We start from the raw sequence: 14,401 nt of genomic DNA on the forward strand, positions 1-14,401 counted from the left end.
GAGGCACTTTGTGCATTCTCTAGCCTGCCGTACCAACCCGCTGGAAGAGTGGTGCCAACGGCCTTCGAGGAGGGTCGCACCAGCACTAGAGAAAAGGACGGACGATGCGCAAGGACAGGGAGAGACGGAAAGAGCCTCTTGTCACCGCGCCTCCTGTAGCTGTTTGAGAAAGACTAAGGGCAACTTGGTTTTGCTGCTTGCAGGCGTGCTGCCCCAGCTCACCCTCTGTGCTTTGAAGGCCCACTGCAAACATCCTGACGGATGGAAACATCTGGAGTGGCACATCCTTGTATGAGAAGTAGTATATGACGTAACCCAGACCAAGAAAAGGGCCTATTTCAGCTATAAAAGTCTTAAGATTTATCACTACCTTACGTGCAGACGTGGGAGATCTGATCAGGCTGAGAATGTGTTAAAATTGCTCAGGCTGCTGCTAGTTCACCAATATGCAAGTCCCGTGACCGCGCTCCCATGAGAAATCTGAAATATCAAGTGCACTGGAAAAAACAGATTGTCAGAAAAAAACAGAAAATATAAATACTACAAAAGCAACGTTACTGAGTGGGAACTGGATGGATCTGGTACCAACTTGTTGGATCACACAGTGGTTTCTATAGTCTCAATCACTTCCATTTCGCACTGCGACGGTGACAAGAGCGGGCATTCATCTGGTTCCCAGCTGCTATCCGGGCTGTAGTCTTCCTCTGAGCTTAGCTCAGCCACCCCCTCCGTGTCCTCGTCACACGACTCCATGTAGTGAACCCCCACCGCGTTGATCCCGGAGTCCTCGGAGCTGGAAGGGGACGAGCAGTGATCTGGTTTTGGTGTATTGCTCTCTCTTGTGATTAAGGCATTGCGAACGGCGACTTCCTCGGGTTTTATCTTGTGGGGCACGGGGGGAGGCTGCCTCTGTACGTAGCACATCTTCCCGTTGATGCATTTCACGCGGTAATTGTCAATGAAGAGGTCTGCGATTGTGCAGAACTGCGGGGAGTCGGGGGGCAGAGGGGGCTGGAAGACGGGCGCAAACTTCAAAAAGTGTTCGGTGAGCGAAACGGAGATCTGGATGGTGTTGGTAGACTCCCGAGGGCGAACGGGTATTTCGGTGCTGGGAAGCTGCTCTACGGGTGTCATAGGCTGATAGACGTATTTACCTGTGGGGAAAAGAGAGAAGTAGCATTTAAAGATGGTTATCTTTAAGTTCAAAACAAACTGATGACATGATGCTTGCCCTTGGCTGTTAATAATAACCAGCGGTTCCCTGCAGTCAGCAGTCGCTCTGTTTTCAACGGCCTCGAGGTGTTTAGTCCTCTCCTGGTATGGACGCTCTGCTGCTTCATGCTGTAGGTAAGCACAGCCTTCCTCACCCGCTCCTGCTCTCCCTGTCAGCGGTAGGACGGCACCAACTCTAGAAAATCAACTCCAGAGGCACAACTCCATAGCTAAGGAGTGGGACAGACGGCACGTCTGTCTGCAGCCCTTTCTACGGGAAAGAAAACTGCAAATGTGCTCAGAGATTTTGTTTTTTCACTAAACACAAAGCTGTTCTAGCTTACATCTTTGCTACGATGATCTAAATTTTACTCTGTTATTATCCCAAATTACAATGAGTCTCCCTGCACGTGTTTCCGTGTTTGTTTTTTTTTTTCCTGGAGACTAAATCATGTTTTTCTATATTATAAACCAGAGGTTCATACATGACTGCAATTAGAATTTTAAGGCAGAAAATAAGGGAATTCCCAAGCCATAGAAATGCTTTTGGCATCTTGATTATCTGGTTAGGTAGTAAGAAAATAGGATTATGTTGGTTATATAGAGCTGAACCAAGTGTGAACTAAAAACCTTTACTAAAAGAAATAAACAAAAGAGCAGAAAATCAGTGCTTTGTTAGGGAAAAACCTGAGAAACCTGAGGCTATGCCTAAGACTGTAAAATGCTGCATTTTATTTGCATGAAGCCTCTGAAAGATTCATGTCTCCCCAGGGGCTCATACGCTACGAAAGCACAAACTTCCAGAAGACTTGCAAGTAGCGGGGCTCTCAGATGAGTTTTGATGCATGAGTTGCAAATACTGCTTTGCTAAGGCAGAAAAAGTATCAAAGCACTGAAGGACTGTTTTGATGCTTGAAGCTCTGCAGGTAAGGAGCAGAAAGCCACCAACGTCCTGCCGCATTAATGAGTCTGGCTGTGCTGTGATGAGATCTGCCACCTGGTTTTGTGTTTGCAACTCAGAGGTAGGTGCAGCCCTTTGTCCCTAAATTAGCTGTTCCTTTGGAAAATCGGAGCAGTGATTGCGTTTCTGCTCAGGGAGGCCGAGCGTGGGATGGGACAGCAGCAGCAGAGAAGGGCTTTCCTCTCCCCCTGCCGTGCCTCTCTGCAGTAAAACACCCCATCCTCAGCCTGGGAATCCTTCCCCGATGTGGGAAGAACTCTGACTGCGACAAGTCCCAGGCAGCGTGGCAGTCGGTGCCCCGGCCGCCTGTTGAAAGCACTGGCACGGGGATGGGCTGAGAGATTCCCAACTCTTGGCTGCAGCAGCCCCTGGGGTGTTCACTGGCTCTGCCAGCCCCACCGAGCCAGGGCCCACGCACAGCTCCGGTACGTCACCAGGGGAAACCTCGAGTGCTGGGGAAGGCTTTTCCCACCCCTGCTGCGCTGTTGGCATCAGAAGAGAAACAGCTGGTGTAAGAACCAGCTGCGGTCCTCTGCTGGGACTTCAAACCCCCATCGCTGCAGGCTGGGAAGAACAGAGGAAACGCCACAGAGGGCAGAGCCCAAAGAAGAGCTCAGGGGAGCGCTGGAGCGTGGGGGAGACTCGCTGCGAGGCCAGCGCGCGCAGAAAGCAGGCTCAGAGACACGAGCACCAGGCACGCTGAAGAGAAGAGCCCAGCCCGGTCGTGCCGTGGGACGGAACAGCCAACCGAGCCAGACGGAGAGCAGCGAGACGGCGGCGGTGGGTGGGCAGGGGAAAAGAAGGTTTTGTGAATAGATTTGACCAGCTTCCCTCCAATACCTCATCAAGCGCTTTTTTCCCTACGATCTGTGGAATGATAGTTGTTAACAGAGCCACTGGAGAAACTCAGTGAAAACAAACACGAGAGAAAGCAGCTTGTTTTGATTATGGCTGGACGGCAGAAGAGACAAAGCTATCCTCTCCACTTGCCATCTTTTTAACATACCACGCTCTAGTTCTAAACTCGCTGTGGCTCAGAGGAATGAAGCGCTGGCATCAAACAACTGACCGCTTCAACCACAGGCAGAGCGGAGCTCTTCCTGCTCCGGTGCCCTTCGGAGCTGCAGCACAGGTATTTCGGTCCTGGCAGTCACCGAGGGAGAGAGTCTCGTGGGCATTTGTCAAATCTTGCTGACACAGCTTCTCTGGGAAGCTCTCTGGCGCAGGCGGGCAGACCTTACCTTCACAACCCGCTGTAACAGCGGCAGCCCGTGGCTTCCTGCCATCCGCTGGTCTCCAGAAATCCTTCTTTGAAATTAGCAAACATTAAATATGCTACTCTCTTGCGAAGCAACACAAATGACTGATTATGTGCTGCTGATTGGAACAGTGTCTGATAAAATTCAGCTCACGGCAACTGAAATGCAGCCTACCCTTGCCTGAAACCACAATGCTGTATTTATTCATATGGTTGGAGTGCTTCTGTGTGCGCTCCTATTCCATTTCATTGACAACCAACCTTAAAAAAGATACTAGTGCAAGAAAAATTTCTCAACTTAACTTTGTGCCACCTCTATTTGCAGTGTCCAAGGAAGACACTGGTGGAGATTCTTACAGGATCGAGGAGAAAAGGTTTCTGCACAACAGGACTGTATTTTTCCACTTCAAATAGCCACCACGTGCTGGCAGAAGGCTGGGAGGCATTGGGAGAAGAAAGGGGGGGATTTAAGCCAGGGTAGCTTACAGCATGGACATTGAATGATGAATCTTTGATTCATCAGTTTGACTTTTCTTTTTTTCCCCAAAAAAAAGTGGCAGCAGGGGGAGATGAGGTGTTACCTGGGAGCTCAGCTGGTCGTTTTACCATTGCAGCAGCACGTGGTAATTCTCTGCGTGTTTCAAAACTGCCCTGCTGGCACTAATTTCAGGGTAGAAGAAAACAGTGGCTGTTCTGTTAACAGAGGATTTCAAATCCCCATGTGTGTGACCTTACAGTGGCTGAAACCATTTCCTCACGTTCCAAGGACAAGCTCTGCCAGGGTAAAGCAGGAATCACCCAACGGAAAAAAAGAGAATTTCCTACCTGAACTGATTTCTACGTTTCTTCAAAATTCTGGTACAAGTTTGTTAAGTTTCAGCTAGTTTTAGGGCTAAGTTTGTTCATTCTAGACAGATTAAGCTTCTGTTTTAAAACATGATCAGGTCCCTCTTTAAGGGGTGCTGGTGCTCACAGCTGGGACTGTCAGACTGGATGATGGACAAGGACAAAGCTGTGGTTACAGCCTCACTTACAACTCCTTATTCTGCGTAATGCACGTAAACGCATCAGCCGTGATGCATCCTAGGAAAAATAAATGCAGAAATTTAAAAATAAGATCGCCTCGCAGCTTGCAGGAGCAGCAGGAACGTTTTTTTCACAGAAAATTATCCCTGAAGCGCAAGTCCCCAAGTTCTCTTATAATTCATTCTGGTCTGATCAAACTCCCATTGCAATTAACAGCAATGTTTTTGCTGACTTTAAACAGCTGGCAAAAGTCTATGATAAAATAGTATTTTGAGCACCTATTCTGACACATTCCTTTTAATATGCTAGCATGTAATTTATTGCCTATTTATTCCAACCAAGTCAGTTGAAGAACTCTGCAATTGCGCTGCGCTGATGAATGCTCCTGTAAATTACAGTGTTTTTGCACAAATACAGATGCCAGACTAGACACTTGCAATGGCAAGTTGTTTCCTGGGTCACTTGCCACCACTGCCTACACGGAAGATGGTAATTCGGTGAAGGAAAAATAGCACACGTGCCGAATACACGTCCAAAAATCAAGCTCCAAATTCTGTGAGAAGCAGTTTGCTGCATTTGCAGAAGTCTGGGAAGCTCTTGAGTACTGTAGTAGCTGTGATGGAGAAGCATCACGGTTCTGGCTCTGCACTTCCACGGCAAAGGGGCTCAGGGAAAACAAGAGCCCGTTCCTCTCCTGGGTGTTTAACAGCAAATGTGTGAAACTAGGCTCTGCCAAGATTATTTTCCCAATAAGTCTCAATTATCCGTGACAGCCATATGCCAACAGATGATACGATGAAATGCAAGGCAATGAGAGACTTCAGAAGTATGTACGTAGGCCACGCTCAACTGTTTGTCACAACCGAAAGCCTGCACCAGTACCTATACCTACCCTTTCTGGTCTTACGTGCTCACAAGGCGTTATCCGCCAGAAACACTGCATCTCTTTGTCTGATCCAAGTCACGCAGTGACAGCGGTTTGTGTACAGCTAAAAGGGACTGATTGTATTTCCCTTTCTTTGTTATTCAGCTGACCCTTGTGAAAGCCTAAAAATCAAATCCTCCAGAGAATTAGCACATGCTAAAGCCGATACTCAACTGCAAAACAACTATTCAACCGTGTCCAAGGAGGTAAGTACTGGGCAGTGCTCATCACCCTGCTTCTCTGTTCACAGAAATATCATTTTTTTGTTGCCAAATTGGATGGATGCTGTTCACCAAAGCCTTGGCTCCACACCTCCAGTGACACCTGCCAGCAGGTTGAGGCAGAATCCAGCAGAGCAGGGAGCTCTACTATGACCTGCAGATCTCAAGCAAACTCATGCAACTTGGGAAATTTTTTATCCTCAAAAGCAGACGCACATTTCCATGTATATATATAAAAAGCCTGTTCGTGGCATTGATTACCAGAACTATGTGGCTGATTGACTGGAAGATGTATTTTAGTGTCTCCTGCTCACAAAAACACCAAATATAACCCTCGAGAAACAAGCCACGAGGTCATTTCTTTCTGATTGTTTTGCGAATTGAGCCGTCTGCATGCATCCTCACTGAACAGACACAGCAGCAACTTCTCTGGCTAATACAGAATAACTTAAATGTGAAATAAGCAGAGGTGCCACTTAAACAGTTTGTTCTCCACCTCCCTTTGTCCCAGCATTCTAGTTTACCTCTGACACTCATTAATGTGCTTGGCATATTAAAAAAAAATAAATAAATCCATCTTTCAGCAGTGAGGTTTCTCATAACAAATACTCAAGTTTTATCCTCTTAAAATGCTACCTTGAAGGATTTTTTTTTTTCCCTAATAAATAACAACAGGAATTGCACTGCACTTCAGAAAATGGTAAAAGATAGCTGTCGATCTTCAGTTGTGGATCTTGTGAGTCTACGTCGGAGATACATACCATGTATATTTGTTTGCATGCAAGACACTTAGACATCTTTCAACTAAAACATAAAAGCTTTTTTCATATGTTTTCTTTCCCCTGCAGCTGCTTGGACAAATATTTCTACACCCTCCAATCCGCCAGCTCATCTACTCTCCAAAATTCAGCAAGGTTAACAAAGACTCGCTAACCGTACACTATTTAACCTAACCAGCTCAGTTTAACCAGTACAGCTTAGGAATCGCTCCCAGGCACCTGAGCCGGCTCAGCTTTCACTTGAAAGCACCTAGCTGGGGCGTACCGGGGGAGAACCAGCTCTGATCTCAACGGAGATTTCGGTGCCCCTGGCTGTGGTGTAGCTTCAGAGAGGCTGAAGCAGTGACCTCAACCGTCGGGCAAAGCCGAGGGGCTGACATTCAGGCAGCTGTTTGTTCCCCCTGGCAAAGGGCATGTGCGGTTGGTTCCTGCGGTGTAACGGCAGAGAGCTGCTCCTTACATGTCGGTGACTTGTTTCTGTTTGATCCTACACCTTTGCAACAGAAGATCCCTGGTGCCATTACAAAGCCGGCTGGGATTCTCACTCTAGCCACGCAAGGCTCCCCTATTGCCATACAGAACCCTGCCAAAAAAATCAGCTTACATGGGAGAGAAATCGGTCCTGCTATGAAGAACATTAAAAAAAAAAATAAATTTCTAATTAAATACTGCACAGCTTTGAAGGAGTGGAGGCAAAGCAAGTATTCATAATGCATGTGTAACAGGAGACAGTATTAGCTTGGAGGGATTCTGCATTATTCCAAGGAGAGTTCACTGCACAGCTGCTCTTCCACATCTCTGCGTGGGGAAACCTGGGAGATCAGCTTCTCAAGCACCAGCTTTCTGCATAGCAAAAGATGGAGAACTACCAAGCGTTCTTCCAGCAGGACGTTCTTCCTATCTCATCAGCATGGCAGGAGAGACAAGTCTGTCTCTTTAGGAAGAGCTGACTGGATGCGCGCCCCTCTGACGTCTCAATGAAGTTGTCTCGCAGGTGATGACAGCTACAAGCTGGAGTAGCATGCTGCTGCCTGGATTGGCACAGTAGCCCAAGGACAACGTATAAACTGTCAAACACCTGCTGGTTTTCCAAGATCCCCAGGGTGGTGGGTGGCACAGGCGGCAGACACTTCTGCCGTAACAGACCGGCCCGCGGTCGGCCCCAGCCCGTGCACGGGAAGGAACCAGGTATTGTTACACCGCTGACAAAGCAGAAAGTTGGGGCAGATGGGGCGTTTTCCTCCGTTACAGGCTAAAGCAAAGCTCTCTGCCCGCAATCTGGAGATGTATATCGAAGGGCACCCAGCACCCTAAGCCTACTTGAGGTACCCACCACACCTTTTTTTCAGAAGCGTTCAGCAGAGTAGAAGAGTCATCTGAAAGCGTGATACTGGCCTGAGCACCTACACGGGGACGCTGCCTTCCAGCCCTGCAGGCTGCAACAGCGGACAAAATCACTGCCTCTGGCTTTCCTCCTCCCTTCTCTCTCCAGTTACATGCACAGCTTGGAACAACAAACCTTTGCAAACAAAGACTGCCCTAACCATAAATGTTCACCAAGGACTATAATAGCTTCAAATGACACTTTGCTCAGAGCACAGTAATAGCTTTTCCAGAGGGGTGAGAACAAATGGAAGGAGAAACCCAGAGCACATTTGCAGATGGCACATGTGAAAAAAAACACTGCTAACCCAGTTTTCCTTTCTTTGTATTGTATGGAATAGCCATCATGTCATATCTAGCAAAACATCATGGGCTGTGTTGGGAATGTGAAACATGGAACAAGCCACCGGAGGAAAAGAAAAAATATTTGAGATGCTGAGGCACTGTCAGATTTACATCACAAACTCAAGTAGAGCTGAACTGTGCCATTGGTTGTTATAATGAAGCAGAACGAAAATGCTTGTCAACGTTGAAGGAGCCTCGTAGATAAAGATATGCAACACCTTAACGCAAGGGATACTTTTGCCCTGTGCTTCTTCCAAACAACTTTCAAAAAACACTGAGATTGTTCAAACAAATTTTTGGTGTGGGGAATGCAAACAGAGCATCCTGCGCGCTTCCAGTACTTCTGGCATAGCTAAAACGCACAGTAGGGGATCACAAAAGAGACTCCAAGGATACAAGCCAACTCTGCGAAGGAACACCAGTTACCCCATCACCACCATAAAAGAAAACGAAATCAGGTATCAGGGCCTCGGTAACCTGGAAACACAGCAGGAAACACGAGCAGGCTCTGACCTCCCAGAAGGGTATCATTACATATAGCGCCTTCTCACCAACACACCTACACCCGAGCACTAACAACTCCATCCCATTCCCGACCTCATCCAAGCACAGAAAAGAACCAGTCTAGCAATGTTTTTACAGCGGCTCCTCCAGCAGCAATTTCGTAGAGTTGCCAGTTCTCACGTGAAGGCGGGGTGTTCCCTCTCATTGCAGCACAGCGAGAGGCAGCTGTGACAGCCCTTGACTTGATGAGCCATAAGCTTGTCGCAGGAAACCAAGAGGGGGGGGGGGGAATCAGAAAGTTTTTCTTCATCAAATGTGTATTTTAATGCTCTTTTTGTCTCAATTTGTTTTAGATACAAAAAGGATCATGATGGTACCTGCTGTGAGCTGTCTAAGCCTTTGAGGGTTTTCTGTGCACCTCCGCTTAAGAGCAGGTAACTCTTAAATGCAAACAGACCCTGGAGCTTCCTTCTATCATCCCGGCTCTTTTTTCTTGTCACTTACATGGATTTACCAGACTTTAAGAAAAAGCAACCCTGAAGGCTTGAGAAATATTTTATGTGGCCATAAACCCTCTTGAAGGGGCCGCATTTGCTTACTAACTGTTGTAAGGGAACAGAATATTGACAGCTGAAAAAGCAATGAACAACACGTGTGTTCTGAAAGGAGCTCTTTCCTTTCAGTCCCTGGGAGAAGTGCCGCACTGCTCACGGGTACTGCTAACCCCAGCCCCTACACAGCCCCATGCGGGGGTACGAGAGCACACACACACACGGCAGCGCGGGCAGTCTCGGTTACCTCGGTACAGCAGCTGAGCGCTGGCCATCACAACCCGAGCTCCGAAACCCAGGATATTTGCCTTCTAACATCCCTTTACAAAGCCACCCCCAAAGGGGAGAACAGCTACTCTTTGCAAATTTCCCTGAAATTTTTTTTCCGCAAGTTATCCTAGATGTTTTTTAAATTCAGTACAGAAAATAGCAAAAAAATGGCTTAGTACTAAATATTTATTCTACAAAGCCATCCCTGGGCACCATCTGCTCAAGCTTCAGCATCCCATCATTTTCATGCAGGCAGTCAGTGAGCTGACTGGTAACAAAGAAGGATAAGCACAGAAGCTACCTAGAAAACGAAGGCATTTCTTGATATAGAGAAATCACAGGCACGAGAGAGACGAGTTACAGTCTTCTTCCAGGGGCATAGTACGTGCTGCAGGGCGGCACCCATGAGCCCCCGTATGCAACGGGAATCTCTTCCTTTGCATTCTCAAACAAGCAGAACAGCTCACGGGTTCTTGAAGGGCAAGTCCTCTCCAAAGGGCTGTACCACGCAAGGAAGAGCCACACTCCGCACCCACAGGAGACAGCCCGGGCGGGCAGCTGAGGCAGGAGGTTGGTTTGTGTAGCTTGGAACAGAGGCACCTTTACGGCTGCAGGCTGTTTTCCTGGTGGGCTGACAGGAGAAACAACGGCATATGCGATGTGCCGTACCTATGCTGCTCCCTTCCTGTCGTGGGAGTACAGGGTCTCCTGCTGACAAGTCATCTGTGCGGTGGCCTTACCAGAGCGCGAGCCTCCTGGGCTTGACAAACAACGCATTCTTCAACTTCACTGCTGGGAACTGTGTCCTTATTATCAATACAGACCATTCTTTTAACCCTCACCCTGTAGCTACTTCTGGTGCCTATCTATGCACATTTCCATTCATACTTCAGTCAAACCAATCTTTGTGTTTCTATTACAAGCCTCTACAGAACCCACTTCTGGAGAATTTAAAGGACTGCTCTCCCTGCCTACATCCAACGTGCATCACCACGTGGAGCTGATGCGTGCAGGTCTGGGTACCAGCCCTTCCCTTGAAGGGGTGTGGGATCCAGGAACGCTCCGCACAAACAAACAGAAGACCAAGAACCACCATTGGAGGCAGAGGAGGTGGGCCATCATGTCACACGGTGCCACTGCGGGCAAACAGCTCGGAGCAGCTGGGCAACGCAGGTGGGAGCAAACTCAGCACTTGCTGCTGTGGCAGGGTAAGCAAACGCTGGCAGGGAGGTAAAAGCATCGCCCTGGGTTTCACACCGAGACAGCCAAGATCCCACAGCACCAGCTGGGGAACGCTGAGGTCTGGTGGTACAGGGTAGGAAAAACAAAGAAAAAAGTGAGGGTCTCCTTTTGCCTGCCCTGCCTACAGACAGGCTAATGCTGGTGGACTGCAGGAAGACTGCAAGAGCTGATCAGTCCACCCTGGCACAACTGATGGTGCCCAAGCCTTTCACCAGGGACAAGTGGCACTCGTGAGTGAGTGCAAACACCCGGAATGTGGCTCAGGATCAGCAAAGTGCTGAAATCCAAACCACACAGGCAGCTACGAAGCGTGAAGCAGCCAAGCACCCTGCTTGAAACAGCTGCGGGTGTGCTCCAGCACTGGCATCACGCGTCACGCAGCGAGAGGGACAAGAGCAGAGCATGCTCTCGCTGGGGACAGCGGGGAAAGTATTTCAGGGCTGGACGCAAGTACACAAGCAAAACGAGCAGTTTTGAGAGCACACGTGTGGGCTGTCAAGCTCCGCAGCCACCAGTGAGAACAAGAATACAAATGCATGCCTCTTGTTGAAATTGTTTTACAACATCGGTTATATATAAATTCCAACTGTTACGTTGCCTAAATTAAAGTATGGATATATTAAAAACAAGGCCCAGTTGCCAAGCAATCAGATTTTACTTTCCCAATAGGTTTTTGAATTCTATCTATGTGAATATACTCAGCTATTGGCAAAAACATCTCTAAATTGCACCAACTGCACTTCTTGAATTCTGTGAACAGTCACTACATAAAAATTGATTAGTGGAAGAATCAAAGCCATTATGAAAACATACTCTGTATCTTGTGGACAGATAAATTCATGAAGCTGCTGGAATAAAAACCACAGTGGACTAAAACAGGATTACTTCATATGCAGAGAGAGAGAGAGAGAGATACATATATATATACGCATTACCTGGAATCCAATCTACTGTCAACCAGCTTTTTACATTAGTATAAGCTTGTGCCATCCATCAACAGCTAAGCTCACACTGTCACAGCTATCATTCTGGAACATCTTACAATGTTTGTGAGTAAAGCATTTTGGGTTTTTGTCCTTTACAGAAACGAAAATTTCTGGTGTAGCCTTATCAACGTGCAGAACTAAGTTACCAAGGCTTGAAGTGAGTCATGAAGTGTAAGGCAGTGGTGGTTAAATTGAGAGCCATTACATAAAACCACCCTGAGATGTCCATTCTCTACAAGCCCAGCCCTGCTGGTTGCATCAACATGAGCAGCGACAAAATATATTCTTGATGAGTACACAGGTGACGCCAGGAAATTTGGAGTCCTGTGCCAAGTACCTGAAAGCCCTCTTCCGTGCTTGTGGTGGTGCATTTCACCCTCTCTGCCTCGCTACAATCTCAGGAATTCCCATTAGGCCTTGGCCTCTGTGCAATGAGTTGGTTAAGCGTCCCTTGACCATACCAGGAAACACGGCTAAGGCGGGAGCAACGCTGATCGTACCGGCAACTCCTGTTGCCTGGCCAGAGTGGAGAACAAGAGCGGGAATTATCCCTCATTCCCTGACAGCCTTGGAACACTCCGTACCTGAATTGTGTAGCTCAAGTGGAAGGGTACCGTTGCTACTGGAGTTCTGAGAATTCCAGCAATAACCGACCTGGATTGCGGCCAGGATGGGAGTTTACTGATGACTAAAGTCAATCATCTTGTGAACCTATAAACAGCGGTCCTAAGGGAGACCTTTGAGCTCTCCTGGACCACAGCGGGCTGTGACCAGCATCTCCCTTGGAGTAGGATGCCTCTCAGAGCTTGCCAGCTCTCAAATTTGCAAAGTTCAGAGGATCGTTGCTGAAAGCTGACAACAGAGCTTGGGCTGAAACCCTTCACTCTGTGAGGCTCATCCCTCACCCGTTGAGAAATGCCAAGACATTTGAAGTGAGTATTTCACTGAACGAGGGGAATTAACGGGTATATCTTTATATATTTATTCCTCTCTCTCTCTCTTTTTTTGTGTTTGTATGTGTGCATGTGTGAATTGATTTAGATACACAACAGTGACTTAAGTTGTTATAGGGATTATAGTAAATCCTATTGAATCACTTTGTAAATGTTAAATTAATCAATGATTATGGGCTGCTAAATGAGTAAGTGCCGCTAAATCCTTTAGATATAAACCATTGACCAAGTTTGGGACTAAGTCTGGATCCAGCCGCACCTAGGCTCCTCTCTGAGAAGGAGTTTAGAAAGCAAGGGGGTCCTCTCCAAACCTCATGACTTAATGGGAGGCTTTCCTTTCTCTTTATATTTCTTCCCTTAGATATAAACTGTTGGACCAAGTCTGGGACTAGAAGTGGATCCAGCTGCACCTAGACTCCTCTCTGAGAAGGAGTTTAGAAAGCAAGGGGGTCCATCCTGAACCTCATGGCTCAACAGAAGGGTCTCCCTTACCCTTTTCTACCTTCAGCCTCTGTGTAAATCACTCTAAATTGATTCTGACTTTATTTTCCTTTGTATGTCCCGTTCATGTAGTAAGTCATAGAGTGAACCTTGCCATCCAACTTTGTTAAGTCACACTTTTTATAAATTCATATGAAAACCATTTTTGTGAATATCTTTGACAGCGATTCTTTGAGCTACCCTAAACCACTCATTTGTGACAGTCCTTCAAACCTGAGCACACAGCTCTGCAGACCTGCAGGATGGAAACCGTGAAGATGACAATCTCGTGACTCGGTTTGTCTCAAAGGGCAATGCAAGGATATGACCATGGGCTGCGTTTTAAGCCACATGAAACATCCATCAACAACCACAAGAGTAAGGATAACGTGTCAGAAGGCACTGCAGTCGTACACTTTTGCGTTTAGGTGCTCAGAGTAAGCACGCTCGCAGATTCAAGCTGACAAACAGATTTCCTCCCCTGCTGAGTCCAGGAAGGAAGCCACACGGTTGCCACAGGCACTGTTCTCCAGTACAAATTTTATCTTTGAGCTGTTACTCTGCAGTGAGAAAAGCGCCTGAAGCCTTTTGCCAGAATGAAGACCTCTGAGCAGGAGCAGAGCCTCAGCTTTCACCAAGAAGCTGTTCAGAATGTCCTGAATTCACAGACAACTGCACCAGCTGACAGGATGCCAGGCTAATGAACTTTTCCTTCAGAAGTACTTGCTTCTGGTAGGAAACATCTACGGCCTCATCATTTCAGGCTGGTCCTGAGCAAGCTTCATGAAAACAGAAGGTTAAGCCTACAAGTAGCTACGGAGGAGAGGCGTCATTTATCTGCAACTCTCAGAGGCTCCTACCAGCAGATCACTGAGAGTTTGGGGCAAGCAGACATAATTCTTTGTGAATCACGCTCCTCACGTGGACGGGCAGATTACGAAACACAGCCTCATAGTCATGCATGATAAACAAGAGCTGCTGGCTGGCAGAAAGCATTTTGGTACACAAGGCCCCTTTTTCTCAGGACTTTTGGAGAAAGAAGTGCAGTGATTCCTATTCAGTCCTGTATGAGGCACAGAAGAGCTAGTCCTACAAGATGTACTTACAGCAAGTAACTTGAATTCAAAGATTTTCCTGTGGTCTATTCCTGTTAAGTGATATCAGGGGGGTTGTTAATAATAATAATAGAACATGCATGTCTCTAACCATAACTGCATTATAGTAAGGATTTCAAAACGAATGCCAGCAGGTTCTTTCAAAGGCACTGATGTTCCCACAGGGTATGATGAATCTACACATGTGGGT

The 14,401-nt window shown here is 47.3% G+C and overlaps 1 protein-coding gene across 1 annotated transcript; it reads right to left on the reverse strand.

The window, feature by feature from the left end:
* Nucleotides 1-345: 345 nt before the first annotated feature.
* Nucleotides 346-1,146, reverse strand: LOC104165792 (chromosome unknown open reading frame, human C3orf70). Its single transcript, XM_009705533.1, has one exon. It carries the CDS (start codon nucleotides 1,132-1,134, stop codon nucleotides 598-600), a length of 537 nt encoding a protein of 178 aa, XP_009703835.1. The 5' UTR covers nucleotides 1,135-1,146; the 3' UTR covers nucleotides 346-597.
* Between the last annotated feature and the right edge of the window lie 13,255 nt (nucleotides 1,147-14,401).

This window comes from Cariama cristata, unplaced genomic scaffold, assembly GCF_000690535.1.
Source record: "Cariama cristata isolate BGI_N322 unplaced genomic scaffold, ASM69053v1 scaffold2938, whole genome shotgun sequence".
Lineage (NCBI taxonomy): Eukaryota > Metazoa > Chordata > Aves > Cariamiformes > Cariamidae > Cariama > Cariama cristata.